Genomic DNA, 16,249 nt, shown 5'->3' on the forward strand with positions numbered 1-16,249 from the left:
ATAGGATCCGAAACCACATCAAATAATTCTTCATACTCTGTTACATTAAAATTCATTCGTCTATCTCAGACTTTTAAAGGATATTTTATTCATATATGGTTACACATCATGCACCAGACATCCGAAAAACATTAGTTTACTGAGTTATGCCCATCTTCTAAATGGTGACATTTGTCATCATACAATATCCCCCACAAAATCACAATTTTTAATATCACTACTAATATCTATCATCAGAGAACTCTCTCACTGATCAGTAAGCTGCCCAGCTCATGGCAGTAGATAACAAGTTTTTTGAAATTCTAATTTTTGCTTGAAAGCTCAAATTTTATCAATGGCAAGAAATGCTGACAGTCTGGCTTGAAATTTCCAGGCTCGCTTTGCTTAGTTTTCAAACAAAATGTCTTCCAAATATCCAAATCTGAGACCCATGTTTGTTTTCCAGTCTTTCAAGTAAAACTGGTATTCCTTGAGGAAAACAGCTGGTTCATCTCTCAGTCCACATGAATGACTGCACAAGAGTTTCCATCCAAAGAATTTTCAAAGATAACTGTGCAGCAGAAGTGCTTAATGAGAATTTTCTATTTCATCACTTGGAATGCAAATACTCTGAGGTCAGTATGACTCACTGACCTCACTGAGGTCAGTGACTACATTACTAAGTCTTACTGTTTCATGAAGGGCCTTCTTTTTTTCTTTTAATTTAAATGCAATTAGCCAATATAGAGTACATACTTAGTTTCAGATGTAGTGTGCAATGATTTATCAGTTGCATACAACATCCAGTGCTCATTGCATCACATGCCCTCTTTAATGCTCATCACCCAGTTACTCCATTCCCCTACCAACCTCCCCCTCCAGCCACTTTCAGTTTGTTTCCTAGAGTTAAGAGCCTCTCACAGTGTTTCTCCCTCTCTGATGACTTCCCATTCAGTTTTCCCTCCTTTCCCCTATGATCCTCTGCACTGTTCCCTATATTCCACATATGAGTGAAACCATATAATAATTGTCTTTCTCTGATTGACTTATCTCATTCAGGCATAATATTCCATCAAGGGCATTCCTAAGTGAAACTGAGGGGGTTTCTTCCTATCAAGAGTTTGCGTCAGTGAGGAATACAGTGATGGCTATGAACGTTTGTTGCCACTACCTCATGTGAAGTAAGTTTCCAGAGGGCTTTTGTACCGTAGTACAAATGTCAACACCATGAAAAAAACAGATGATATCTTATGGTTATTATGAAAACAGATTTGACCTTGAGGCTCCACTGAAAAGGTGCAAGAACCCCCAAGGGTCCTCCTCCAATTTGAGACTCACTGCCCTATGACCATAAATTTGATATAACAGATTTCAGATCAAGAGAAAACAGGAAATTCCATCAAAAACACTGTATTTACTTTCCAAAGCACTGGACCATTGAGATAGAATGTGGCAGAGTTGAAAAGGCAGGTACTCGGCATCAAACAGATCTGGGTTGGAGTTCCAGCTCAAGTCTCTACTTATTTCATGATACTAGTAATCTCTTTTATATCTCTTTATATCTCAGTCTTCTCATTTGTAGATAATACCTTCAATTTGCTGGTTGACCTTAAATAATAAGTATATAAAGCACCTGGCATCTAGAAACTCATTAAGCTCATTAAATAGTGCTTATTATCTAAAGATTAATCACAGTCACCTTCTATTACTTGTGACGTATCCTACACAGTCACCTTCTATTACTTGACATCTATGCCTTCGCTCCCCAGTGAGATTGCAACATCTTTGAGAAGAAAGCCATATGCTTCTTTATGCTCTCAGGAGGACCATCCTTGGAATGAGTCGTGATGGTTTATGCACAGTAAGCATGTGGTTTGGCCAGCTACAAGTACAAACCACAAAACCACACTGTCAAATGGATTTACGCCTTCCCCCTCTCTGGCTTTCATTTCTCCCACAGTGGTGCCTGCCCCTACCTGTTGTGTTTACGATCTTTCCATTATCTTTCCCAGCCACACCTGACTCACTAGGCTGTGTACTCCTGGGTCCCTGTCTTCTCTTTATCCCTAGTGTCCACCATGAAATTTGGACTGTTCAAACAGTGCTTGCTGAATATATGAGTTAAATGACTGGATGAGTGTCCCCAGACTACTGAATGCAACTGACAGTCCTTATCTTTATGACACACAGACTTTCAGAAATAATTGACACCATGGCCAACTCCCTCCTTCTTCAAATGTGATTCTCCATGGGCTTTTATGAAATCTGTCTTTTTCTCTACTTTGTTACTTTATATTGTCTTTTACCGATTCCTCCTCTTACTCCTCACCTTTAAGTACTGATTTAGGTTAGGGTTCGGGTCTAGGAACTCTTTCTTCACTTTATTTTTTTTTCTCTAAGTTCACTAGTACCCATGGCTTTAATTATCATTAATACGCCAATAATTGCCAGTTATAACTCTCCCATCTAGACCTCGGAGCTCCAGATATGTGGCTATCTTGCCTGTACCTCGAACATGTCTAGGGTCTTCCCCTTCCATCCTGTATCTCCTACAGAGCTTGTTTCCCAGTGTCACATATCGCCACACACCCCACCACACAGCTTCAATCTCAGGACAGTAGATAAACCCAAGCAGCCATTGTGTAATGAAGTATAACACTTTAGAACAGAAAAATCATCCCACACGGTTTTAATGATGAGAACACCAGGACACAGCAGGCAAACAACCATAACTAAAAGGCTTGTTTGGTATAGTTTTATTTTGTTTCTTTGCCCCAAGAAGTGATCCTTTCATATTTAAGACTTTAGACCAGACTCTAGTCTAAGAAGCAAACTTACAAAGAAACAAAGGATCTGTGGAGAGCCAACTGCTCTAAATAGTTATTTCCTTAGAGTGTAAGTTGACTTTTTGGTTCCATGTTAACTTTTTCAATAAAATATGGATGTTACAATGTTGTAAAAATCTTTTTAAAAACCTACTTATATGTACATGTTCTAGGAAGAATTTAAGAGGACTTAGAAAAAATAAATGAAATTCAAAAAGCTAAGATTGAAGTAGGTAAGAATTAGATACATTGCTTAAAAAAAAAGTAGGAAGTGCTCTACCCACAGGAGAAGTGGTATAATTACAATAATTAATTGTAAAGAAGTGGGATAAGTAATTACAGTAATTAACTGATATATATATATATATATATATATATATATATATATATATATGCAAAGTCAAGGGTAGGTTGACTGACTAGGTCCCTCTCTCCCTCTGCCCTACAGCTGGTGGGCGCTGGTCATATAAAGGTATGTGAGGCCAGGTGTGTGATCCCTAGACCATAGGCCAGAAGACCAAGACCTAATGGGATTTATTGACTGGTCATAGTAAGCCAAGGACAGAACCAGGATTAGAACACATGTCTTTTGATGGAAATATGTTCAGGAAAAAGCAGTTCACATGGAGTATGATCCACTTCATTTACAAAATAAAGCAGACATCTGTAAATCTATGTATCAAAAACAGCAACAGGGAATTAAGAGGGTACAACAGGGCATGAAGATTAGGGTGACTTTATTTTTATTTTTATTTATTTTTATTTTTTTAGGGTAACTTTAATTTTCTTCCTCAGACTTGTATTATTAAGATTTTCTATAATGAATATTACTAGCACAATTTTTTAAAAAGCTTGCAGCAACCTGTTTTCAACCTCTATACTACTCAAGGAAATGTGGATATTAAAACAATGTCATGTTTTTCATCAAAAAACAAAAAAAAGAATTAGATACATTGACAAGAGGAGATTCAAGTAAAGGAAAGATCACATTTATAATTGCATCAAACACCTACACATAAAATTAACAAGTGTCCAAGACCTAGCTATACTACTGAACAGAAAAGAAAATTGTGATAAATGGAGACACATTTCTAGATGAGAAAACATAATATTATAAACAAGTCAAATTAATCTATAAATTAAAGTAATTATAATAACTTTATTTTTTGGAATTTGAAAATTTACCATGTATTATAACAGACTATAGAACAATAAAATGTGATTCTGATTCAAAATTAGATCAACATAATAGAATTAACTAGGGATCCCTGGGTGTCACAGTGGTTTTGTGCCTGCCTTTGGCCCAGGGCATGATCCTGGAGCCCCGGAATCGAGTCCCTCATTGGGCTCCTGCATGGAGCCTGCTTCTTCCTCTGCCTGTGTCTCTGCCTCTCTCTCTCTCTCTGTCTCTCATGAATAAATAAATAAAATCTTTTAAAAAAATAGAATTGACCATATATGGGAGTTTAAAAATAAACCAAAAGTAATTTTTTAAACAAGTAGGGACAGAATAAACTATACAATAAATAATGATGTAGTTGGAAAAATTCATAAAATTGGATTTCTACCATACAACATACAAAGATATATTCTAGGTTGATTAGAGATTTTAATATTAAAAACTAAATATAAAGTGGTCAAAACAACAGGAGATATTTACATCTTAGTGTAAGTAATTGGCTTTTTAAGCATGATGTGAAATTCAACACCTAAAGAAGAAAAAAATTGCTGCATTTGTCTAAAATTAATTTGAAGCTTCTACACAAGAGAAGATCCCACAAAGTTAAAGATAAATGACAATGAGCAAAAACATTTCAACGATAAATACGAAGCTTAAAGAGCTTAACATAAAGAATCTAAAAATGATTTTTAACAAGAAAATGGGCAAAAGGCATGAACAGTTAATTTGCTACCAGAGAGAGACAATGACCAATAAACAGATCACAATAAAATATTCCCAACTCCATTACAAAGAAATACAAAATACAACAAGAAATACAACTTTTAGTCATCAGAATAGCAAAGATTGCAAAGACTGATAATACCAAATATTAGCAAGGTTGAGGAAATAGGCATTTTCAGACATATCAGGTGGCTCCTTCAAGAAGCCATCACACCTTCAGTGGATTGAGGATGATCTTAGCTATCCTTTTATATATTTTTCAGAATTTTATTAAAAATGAATACTACTTTTATAATAGAAAAAAGTAAGAGAAAAATTAGAACATGGAGAAAAAGGAAGAAAAATGATAGAGATTAACATTATTAGCATATCAACTCCTGAAGATCAAGATCCCAATAAGGTTATTTGAAAACTCAAATAAGATACAAAGTTTCTATCAGTTTAAGGCATCACTATCATTAAGGACTGCTTCTTTCCTATTCTGTAATTTTAAATATTTTGCATTATATATAAGAGCACTGAATATATACTATTTATTTTTGACAAAAGTAGGCATTCCATAAATAGCTGAGTAAATAAATGAGGTAAACAATAAGTAAATAATGTAATCCTAATCTGTACCTCAGAGAAAAATTGAAAAGAATTAGCACTTGAGAGCCCACATAGCATGATCTATTATCCTAAGGAAATGCCCTAAATAATTTTAGCGAATTCACAAAATTCTCCATTCTTTATTCACAGCTACTTTGTTTCTTATAAAATAAAAATTGTAAAAGTTAACTACCAAAATCTAGTTGGGTTATGATTCAAATGGATCTAAAAAACAAAGAGCAAAATCTGAAACCTGTAATTGGACTGTCCGACTGTTACAAAGCATCAAGGTTAAATGTTCATCCTTCCCATGAGCACCGAGCTGCAATATGAGCCCAAGGCTGGGTCATGTCAATGAAGAGTACAGGCACAAAACAGAAAAAGATGTTCCTAGGAGCACATATTGTTCCGCGGTGATTGTTTCCCACAGTTTCTTAATGTTTTCCATCTGCCTCTGGTTGTGAATTTTTGTGCAGCAGGTATGATTCCCAAAAACACTTAAGAAGCTGCTACCCCCAAAATTCTGCAAAACACTATAAGGCTAAGCTTAAAAAGACGTGAGTGTTCCTTACTCAGATCACATTCAACCAACAAGAGACCTTTAAAGTGCTCAGAATATTAATTAGTTTAATTAATGTTTATTTAACTCCATCTCTTGGCCCCAAAACCTTGGAGCCTACATACAAGAAGTAAAAGACAAAGATTGCCATGCCTGAGTCAGTTGAAAAACACGTATGCAACACCCACTCTTCACAAAGAGAAGAGCTTATGGATTAATGAATGAGATAAAAAGAGAATGCCCATGTTTGATTAGCCATATTACTTTTATGTGAGAGGGACAATTCCATGGATGCCAACAGTGTGGAATGCTCCTGACCTATATGTTACTCAAAAGAAAGTAGGAGGACTGAAATCTGGGGATTAAGAAATTAAACAAAATTGCAGAAGGGACAAAGGTAACACAAGAATGATTCAGTGGTGAGCGATTTTTTTTTCCTACTTGATAATGTTATTTTAACACCTACCTGCTATTCAGTAGTATGTTGGAAACTTGCATATAATGTATGGATCACCAACCACTGGAATTCAGAAATTAAGTGTCTAACACGCTAGTGGTATGACTTCACTATAAAATAATCATTAAGGCAACAGTAGCAAGTGTAAGTCTAAAGCATTACTTGAATGTGAGATTGCCGTTGGAACCCTGGACTTTCAGAGCTGGAGCGAAACTGATAGACCACCTGTTTGACCTATTCACATTTCAGGAGGAGCTCCGGGCATTCTACTCAACACACATCTCATTAAACTCATTCATTTATTCAACAAATATGTGAGCACCTATTTATTGGCCAGTCTCTACTCCAAGTGCTAGAGATGTGGTAGTAAACAGATTTTACTGAGTCCAGGACCTCATGAAGCTTTTATTTGAGCCAGGGTGACTATTTGAAATAAGTAAGTAAAATTATGGCAAGATGAACTGAGAGAGGGCCAAGAAAAAAACAAAGCAGAGGAGGATGCTATGAAATATCTTGAGGAGAAGTTGGGAAATTCTAGAAAGGGTGGCTTCACTTTATTTACTTCACTTACTTTTTTTTTATAATTTATTTATTTATTCTTAGAGACACACATAGAGAGAGAGAGAGGCAGAGACACAGGCAGAGGGAGAAGCAGGCTCCATGCAGGGAGCCCGATGTGGGACTTGATCCCGAGTCTTCAGGATCACGCCCCGGGCCGCAGGCGGCGCTAAACCGCTGCGCCACTGGGGCTGCCCTACTTCACTTACTTTTAAGATCAGAGCCAAAAAATGTGAGAATGCTGGCTCTGTAGATGTCCAGAGAAAACTATTGCAGCCAAAAAGAGCAGCAAGTGCAGATACCCTGAGTGGGGGCATGCCCAGCCCATCCAAGGAACCCCAAGATGACTAGTGTTGCTAGAGGGGAAGCGGGGTGAAGTCAGAGGCAAAATCAAAGAAGATCCTGTAGTGCCGTGGAGATTAATGCCTTGGAGATGATGGTGCTTTTATTTTAAGTGAAATGAAAAGCCATCAGAGAGTTCAAGCATAAGAGTGACATGATCAGATTTATGTTCTAGCTATCATCCTGATGCTGTGTTGAAAATACACAGAAGTAGGGCAAGGGTGGAGACTCTAGCAATAGAAAGCATGGTAGCCATTGCTGTGAGGTGAAACTGTTAAGTCCTGTATATATTTTAAGTTTTTAAAGATTGTATTTATTTATTTGAGACAGAGAGAGAGAGACAGCACAAGCAGGGAAGAGACAGAAAAGCAGGTTCCCTGTGAGCAGGAAGCCTGATGCAGGGCTCAATCCCAGGACCTGAGCCGAAAGCAGATGCTTCAACCACTGATGCCAACCAAGAACCCCTGAATCCTGTATATATTTTAACGGGGAGCTGGCAGGATTTGTTACTGGGCCAAATGTGGAGTATGCAAGATGGGAGAGAAAGATGAGTCCAAGGTTTTGGCAGGGACAAGTGGAGGAATGGCGCTGCGATTAACTGGGACGAGGGAGACCACAAGATACCCCATATGAGATGTACATTGCACATCCAAAAGAACAACCAGGTAGGCCATGAGGTACTCAGGATGACCCATTCAGGTTTTTAAACCTTGAGAATGGATGAGATCACCTGGCTGATAAGTATAGATAGAGAAGTCCAAGGACAGAGCTCTGGAGCAATCCAACATTAAGATCAGAAGGAAGAGAAGCCAACAAGATGGATGAAGAAGGAGCAACAATAAAGTACAAGTAAAAAACAATGTGTCCTGGAAGCCAAAAGACAGAGTGGCCAAAGGCATCAAATGCTACTGTCAGGTGAGGACAGGAAGGACAGAGAGGTGGCCAGTGGGTTTAGTGATCTTGGAGGCCACTGAGGATCTTAAAAGAATGCAGTTTCAGTGGAGCCATGAAGGTGATAACACTGTAGGAGTGAGTCCAAGACGGAAGAGAGAAGAGAAATGGGGACACTATTCTTCCAAGGAGGTTTGCTCTGAAGGGAAAGAGATAAATGAGAGAGTAGCTGTAAAGGGTCAGTAGACCGGCAAAATGAGTATCATCATCACCATGTGACTTGATAATCGAAACACCTTGATGGATTGAAACAAATTGCTCAAGTTACAAAATCTGTATACTGTATCCGATGAGAGCCAGTTATTGTGATCCCAGAGCTCATCTTCCTAACCTACACTCCACAGCAAAGGGATGAATGAAAGCAAGTCATTCGCAAATCAGATCTATTTTGGGGAACCAGCACCAGCCTACACCAAGCACAGCCAAAGTAAAGTTGTGAATGCTTCAAGAGAACAAGCCATTTACAATTTCCGACGTGCTACCTCTCACATCTTGAGCCTTTTCATGTTATTTTAGTTGTAATCCCAAGAAGGATAAAACAAGTGTCTTTACTACAAATGTTAACTTCATATTGGAGATAGTTGCTGCAAGGCGTACCTTTACAGGGAAGCCCAAACTTCTCATCCGGCAGGAATACTTGGTCAACTACTGCTTTGTGGCAAGTTTTGCAGATTTTTAAGTTTTATATCCTTATTTTTAAAGTGAGTTCGGAATTGGAACCAAAAGTTCTGCCCCTATTTCTTTATTTTTGTTAAGATTCTATTTATTTATTAATGAGAGACACACAGAAGCAGAGACATAGGCAGAGGGAGAAACAGGCTCCTGGGGACCCTTATGCGGAACTCAATCACAGGAGAGGGGGGAGGGTTCATGACCTGAGCCAAAGGCAGATGCCCAACCACTGAGCCACCCAGGCGTCCCTGCCTCTATTTCTGTACCTATGAAACTGGGTGACCAGTGGGCTTCACGCATTCTTCAAAGGTGACCATACCCTCACCTGTGAAACAAGACAACCAGGCCAGTTTATCCCACTCTAAACCTACAGGGTTCTGAGGGCATATTTTGAAATTCCTTAACTCATTGGAATCAAGGACTGTGACCTTAAAGCAGGGCACAGCACCTGGTGGCTGGTCCTCAAGAAACATGTGTCTGGGGTCAACTGATACGTGTGGCCTGGAATGCGAATATGCCTTGTTGCATGGGCATTTTCCTTTTTTTTTAAATCAAAGGCTCTGATGGTGGACTCAGGAATTTGTATTTATTGTATTTATTTATTCATGAGAGACAGAGAGAGAGAGAGAGAGAGAGAGGCAGAGACACAGGCAGAGGGAGAAGTAGGCTCCATGCAGGGAGCATGCAGGGAGCCACCTGGGCTGCCCGCATTTTCCTTTTCATATTCAACACATCCTGACGTGGTTGGCGGGCACTGAGGGGTGCACTTGACGGGATGAGCACTGGGTGTTATTCTGTATGTTGGCAAATTGAACACCAATGAAAAATACATTTATTATTAAAAAAAAAAAGAAAAAAGAAAAAAAAAGAAATAAAAGAAAATAAAATAAAAGGCAAGGATGCCTGAGTGGCTCAGCGGTTGAGCGCCTGCCTTCGGCCCAGGACGTGACCCCGGGGTCCTGGGATCGAGTCCCACGTCGGGCTCCCCGCATGGAGCCTGCTTCTCCCTTTGCCCTTGTCTCTGCCTCTCGCTCTATCTCTCATGAATAAATAAATAACATCTTTTAAATTATTTTTGTAAATAAGAATAAAAATAAAATAAAATAAATAAAATAAATAAAATAAATAAAAAATATAAAATAAAATAGAATAAATAAAATAAAACAAAATAAAATAAATGAAATAAAATAATATAAAATAAATAAAATAAAATAAATAAATAAATAATATAAAATAAATAAAATAAAATAAAATAAATAAAATAAAACAAAACAAAATAAATAAAATAAAATAATATAAAAAAATAATAATATAATATAAAATAAAATAAAATAAATAAAATAAAATAAAATAAATAAATAATATAAAATAAAATAAATAAAATAAAACAAAACAAAATAAATAAATAAAATAAATAAAATAAAACAAAACAAAATAAATAAAATAAAATAATATAAAAAATAATAATATAATATAAAATAAAATAAAATAAATAAAATAAAATAAAATAAATAAATAATATAAAATAAATAAAATAAAACAAAACAAAATAAATAAATAAAATAATATAAAATAAAATAAATAAAATAAAATAAATAAATAATATAAAATAAAATAAAACAAAATAAATAAATAAAATAAAATAATATAAAACAAAATAAATAAAATAAAATAAATAAATAAAATAAAATAATATAAAACAAAATAAATAAAATAAAATAAAATAAAATAAAATAAAATAATAGGCAATGTGGTCCTTTCAGTGTCTGCTCCTCTGGAAATCAATTTGTCGGGACATCACCCCCCTCCCTCTCCGTCTGCCACATTCCTAGCGAGTCAGAAAAGCAGAAAAGCATTATAACTCAGCAACTTCAACGTTTAAAGACTTCCTAAAAAAAAAAAAAAAAAAAAAAAAGTCCCTTTGACTGCTCGGAGCAAGTGTCCAGCAGCGCCCCGCCTCCCGCGGCCCCGCGCCCAGGGATCCCTCACCAGGGCCCCCCCCCCGCCCGGAGCCCCCCGCGGCCGGTACCTGGCGGGTAATAGCGGAGCAGGAGGCTCCTGAGCTTCATCTTCTGCTCCTCGCCGGATCCCAGGTTCGCGACGCTCTTCGTAGCCATGGAAACAGCCCAACAGTGGCGGGGCGCGGGCGCGCATGCGCGGGCTCCCGGGGCGCGCAGCTCGGGCAGGGGCGGGGGCGGGGGCGGGGGCGGGGGGCCCGCGGGGCCCCAGGCAGGTGACCTCACTAGGGGCGAGGCGCGCGCGCTTCGGCCCAAGGGATTCCAAGGAGGAGGAACGGGAGAAAAACCCCCTCGGGGTCCCCATTCCGGGCCTTCCTCGTGGCCCTGTCCCCACGGAAGAACTAGGACCACAAGGGAAGAGGCTGCACGTGCTGCCGCTGGGCCTGACGCTGCGCTTGGCGCCCTGTACACCTGTAGCTATGGAGCCTGAGGCTGCAGTGGTGCATCATTTCTTCCTGCCCCCCCCCCCCCCCCCCCAGAATCAGAGAAAGTGAAGAACCCCTCAAAGAAAGTGAGAACCCCCACAGCTAGCCAGTGGTGGAGGCAAGATGGGAAGGCAGGTGCATCTCTGGGACCCCACACGCTACTGTGCACCCTGGGTTTAAGGCTTTCTGGGACTTTCTTTTTTTGTTTTTTAAGATTTTATTTATTTATTCATGAGAGACACAGAGAGAGAGAGACAGACAGACACAGGCAGAGGGAGAAGCAGGCTCCATGCAGGGAGCCTGACGTGGGCCTCGATCCCAGGACCCCGGGATCACACCTGAGCCAAAGGCAGAAGCTCAACCACTGAGCCACCCAGACGCCCCTGAGCTTTGGAAACGGATGCAATCACTCTGCTTTAGTTTTCTCATTTTTCTGGCTCAGGGTAAGTACTCAACAAAAGTTAACTGTTATTAGATTGCCTTTGACATTTTGAATGAGGCCTTTGGAAAAATAGGAGCTTCACAATGGAGAAATCAGGAAGACACCATTTAACCATGGGATGGAAGTGGACATCCCCAGTGTAGGGACAAGCTGACGTTCATACCTCCTGTGACAGTGCAATGACAAGGACACAGCAGTTCTCTGGGATTCCTGCCTGCAAAGCATCACCCGTCTCTGATCATGAGGAAACATCAGGGCAACCCAAACTGAATCAGTTGTACGAAGTAACTGTCAAGGTCAAGAAAGAAAAAGACTGCAGCTCCTTCAGATCAAAGGGCACTAAGGACAATTAAATGTACCGAGTGATCCTGGGTCCTGAGCCAGGAAGAAAATTAGCTATAAAGGACATGATTGGGACAACTGGATGAGACATTACAGTTTTGATGATATCGATATTATGTCAATATTGAGTTTTCTGATTTTGATCTTTGGACCGTGGTTATGTAAGGCAATGTCTTTGTTCTTAGAAAAAATACACTGATTTAGTTAGAGATAAAGGGTATGATATCTGCGATCGATTTCCAGATAGTCTTGAAAAATTTATATTTATGTATAGATGTGTGTGTGTGTGTGTGTGTGTGTGTGTTTGGATATGTGGATGGATAAGAAACAATAAAGCCACCGAGGAAAAGTGTTGAATCCAGCTAGGCAAGGATTCAAGGGCTCCTTTTCAGAAGTTCTTTGTCCCATTCTTGCAACTTCTCCATGAGTTTGACGTTATTACAAAATAAAAAGTGGCCTTTGTTTTCCACAGAGCAAGCCAGGCTTCAGAATATTCCAGGATATCGATAACAACCACAGAACCATTTGGCTCCACTTTGTTAAGAGAGCCCCAAGTTCAAGCTCACTCCCTGTTTCACCCCTAAATTCTACATCCACCTTCCTCTAGTTGTGAGAGCGAGAGCCTCCATCACTCTTACCTGTCTCTTTCACTATTCCCCCCATTTTCCAGGAGTTCCTGAACTCCCTACATGGCTCTTGTGTCTTTCCGTTCCAGGTAAAGGATTTCTCCTATTCCCTTGAACCGCATACTCTAACAGGTTGCCTTCTTGCTCCTTAAAAAAAAGAATTCCAGCTCTGCAGCTTTTGACATCCTTCCACTGGGCTCAGAGAGTGTAAGCCAAATTCTTCCACCTAAGTTAGAGAACTTTCTCACCACCTCCATGTCATTTCTAGAGCCCTCTTTACCTACTGTGGGGCACAGGCCCTTGGTGTTGACGTCCTGTATTTCCGCAGCCCATTCCCACTAGGGGTTAGGAGCCCTCGCCTCTGTCTTTGCTTGAGAGTCATTTATCTGGATGTCAAAGTGCCCTGACTGTCCTAAAGTTCTCTCACACTTTCTCCCTAACACCCAGATACTCTCTGCTGATGGAATGCCTCGTGTTGTGACTTGACAGCTCAGAATCCTGTGACTAGCACCCAATGTAAGTCCCCTCATCCCCATTTTTGGGAGGCAGTAGGGTTGTATGCAAACATGGTGAAGTGGTGATCCAAAGAGAAACCAGTAAAGTTCATGAATGTGGGAAGATTTCTCTTTTGGCTTTGGCTTGCGTTGAGGTTAACGCTACGCTTAATTGACTCACCATCTACTCATTCCTGGAAGGTGCTGCATGAATCTCTCAACTTGAGTAATTGTGTGTCTGTTTCATGCTAACTCACTCCCAGTGCAGAGCCGTTAGCCATGAATGATGGAAATCCACAAAAACAAAGCCCCTTACATCACCCAGGCGATGGGCGCTTATCTTAGTGTCTGGCTGACTTGCTATGACTTCCTCGAAGGGCTACTCTAGAGACCGTCCTAAAAGTTGCGTCATACTTCTCGTCAACTCCTGCCATTCTGTGTTGATCTGGCCGTTGACTCACTAGAGCAACAATTGCCATCCATACGGGTTTATACAGATAAATGTGACATTTGACTTGAGTTTCTTCCCACTGACACCTGCCTTGAGTAACGAGAAACTTAAAAAAAAAAAGATTAGTAGCATTCACTTTGCTCCCCCCAAACTAATTTTGTCTAGTGGATTGAAGCCACAGTGGGTTTCAGTTCTCAGTGTGACTCTGGACCAGCAGCATCAGTATCACCTGGGAACTTGCTAGAAATGTAAATTCTTGCTCCACCCTACCACCTACAGGATCAGAAATGCTGGTAGTGAGTGGATGCCCGACAATCCATGTTCGAACAAGTTTTTTTATGGTGATTCTGGTGAACAGTGATGTATGGAAACCGCTCAGGTGGTATCGGATGTTAGTTACAATGGCTGGGCCAGGGCTGAGTGAACATGGGCCCTCTCCCCCCAACATCAGGCCTTTTATGTATCCTGAAGTCTTCCCTGATTGTCAGGGACAGTAAGCTACTTGCTCAGCCACATCTGAGGATGCGAGTAGGGCCCAGAAACAGTGTGGGAAGAAACCGGAATTCTCTACATAACTGGCTCCAATGTGCTGAGGACACCAAGGGATGGATACCAGACTGCGAAGGAAGGCTGAGGGCGGGGGAATGTCTCCAAGTGGGAGAGGGAAAGAAAGGACCAAGGGAGGGAGGCAGGAGTCAGCCTGGGGAATCTGACTCAGCCCTGAGGCGGGGTGGATGGGCGGCAATGGGGGTCCGGCCCCAGCAGGACTTGGTGGCTCCCTTTGACCTGGTCCCTCCTGGAAAGAAGCGTGGCATCAGGGAGAGGCCGTAATCCCTAGTCTCTGGGGGCAACCAGTGAAAGCAGTTACATAGAAATGAGAGGTACCGCTCCCTCCTGGAAAAGAAAGTACAAAGAATGAGATCTGAAGGTTCAGAGACTGTCAGTAGAGGTCAGCCGTGCGTCCCAGGCACTTGGGACCCCAGCACAGCAACTTGAAACTTCTTCCCCTTTCTGCCTCCACATCACTGACAGACGAATGGAATACCTGATTTTATCTGGGACCAGAAAACCAGCAGCACCGGGGGCCACTAATTGAGTCAGTAAGTATATGGAGAGGACCTACCACTCCCAGGCATGTTTCAGGTACAAGGCATCTGATTCTGGAAGAAGAAAAAAAATATATATATATATATAGAAAATAATATATATAATAAAATAAATATCTGTAAAAATAAAATATAAAAATATAAAATATATATATTAAAAAATATTTCTTTTTGAGGAAGCCATTTCTAGAAAGGATCAGAGTTCAAGGAGGGTTTGAAACTTTTGTGTTTATGGAGGGGGCGCATGTCCTAGGCAGGATTGCATTTACACTCAGGAGGGACTGCTACTTGGACATGGAGGCCACATGAGCAGGGCTGGCCCACAGTAGCTCCTGCGCCTCAGAGCAGCACACCTGACCTGAGACCCGGCTCTGCCATCTGCCACCTGTGTGCTCTTGGCAAGGACCCTAACCCTTACAGCTTCAGTTTCCTCCTTGGAAAGATAAGAATGATCCCAGCATCCAACTAATGGGGCTGTTATCTGAGTCCGGCTTGTTCAGAAACACTATTAGCATCCAGGTTGGCGATGATAATGATAAGCATCTATTTTCCTAAGGTTGCTTGTTTGAGTTTGGGGAAGGGTGTGTGCATATTGCTCCCATTTATATTGATGATCTAGACCGGCAATGACTCCGACAATCCTACACATGCAATTTGGAGTCCTTTGTATGCTACTTGACAAAGGGTACACCTTTCTAGTTATGTTAGTGTAATTAGTATAAATATTAAAAACCAGTTTACATTCCTCAAGAGATAACTACTTGGGCCGTAGATCCAAAGAAATGGCCTGTGAGGATTCAGCAGGGGGAATAGGCTTCTATATCTTAACAGCTCTAGAGATTGCCCAGAGAATAAAGGGGTGTAGGGACCTGAGAATGTGGGGAACACGAATGAGGGGAGCGGGCATGGGCATCTCATCGCCTCCCATGCCTGGCACACAGTGGGCCCCCCATTACTGTTTGATGCCCAAGAACTTGGAGGATCCATTTGGAAGAGGAAGTAACTGATTATGTGCAGGTAGAGAGCAGGGTTGAGAGAGCCAGGCCCCCAGAGACCTTTGGACCAAATTCAGAGAACTTTGGTCCCGTGTGTCCAGTAATGGGCTGGGCTGTCTCAAAAAGTCCTGAGGCTTTCCCAGCACGGGAAGTGTTGTAGCTGAGGCGGTTTGACCAGCTGCCAGGATGACTGGAGAGAGAACACGATGTTAATGGGATGAAAGCCAAAACTTGATAATAAGTCTAATTTCCCTTTTGATGCTCTGGTCCCTTGAGTTCTGCTGTCCCTTGTGTTTTCATGAGAGAGTCAGGGCGGGCAAGTGGATGACTTGACTGGTAGTTGGAAGCTCCAGTCCTGGCCTTCCCATCAGTGACCTTTGAGCAAGTCACTCGTCCTCACCCGCAGTTACTCATCTGCACCTCGTCCTCTTTCATCCCATTCCACTCCAGCATAACACAGCCAGCTGATTCACGCTCTGGGCTTTCAGTCCGTCATTCCTTCTACATGATAGT

General features: G+C 40.8%; 1 protein-coding gene across 1 annotated transcript in view; it reads right to left on the reverse strand.

Annotated features, from left to right (window-relative positions):
- The window catches only part of DAW1 (dynein assembly factor with WD repeats 1), a 44,947-nt gene extending 34,025 nt beyond the window's left edge, over positions 1 to 10,922 (reverse strand). The window contains exon 1 of the mRNA XM_041768106.1: positions 10,867 to 10,922. Coding sequence (XP_041624040.1) covers positions 10,867 to 10,906 — 40 coding nt within the window. The 5' untranslated portion in view covers positions 10,907 to 10,922. The remainder of the gene's footprint in view (positions 1 to 10,866) is intronic.
- Between the last annotated feature and the right edge of the window lie 5,327 nt (positions 10,923 to 16,249).

The sequence above is a fragment of the Vulpes lagopus genome, chromosome 8 (genome assembly GCF_018345385.1).
Source record: "Vulpes lagopus strain Blue_001 chromosome 8, ASM1834538v1, whole genome shotgun sequence".
NCBI classification, from domain to species: Eukaryota; Metazoa; Chordata; class Mammalia; order Carnivora; family Canidae; genus Vulpes; species Vulpes lagopus.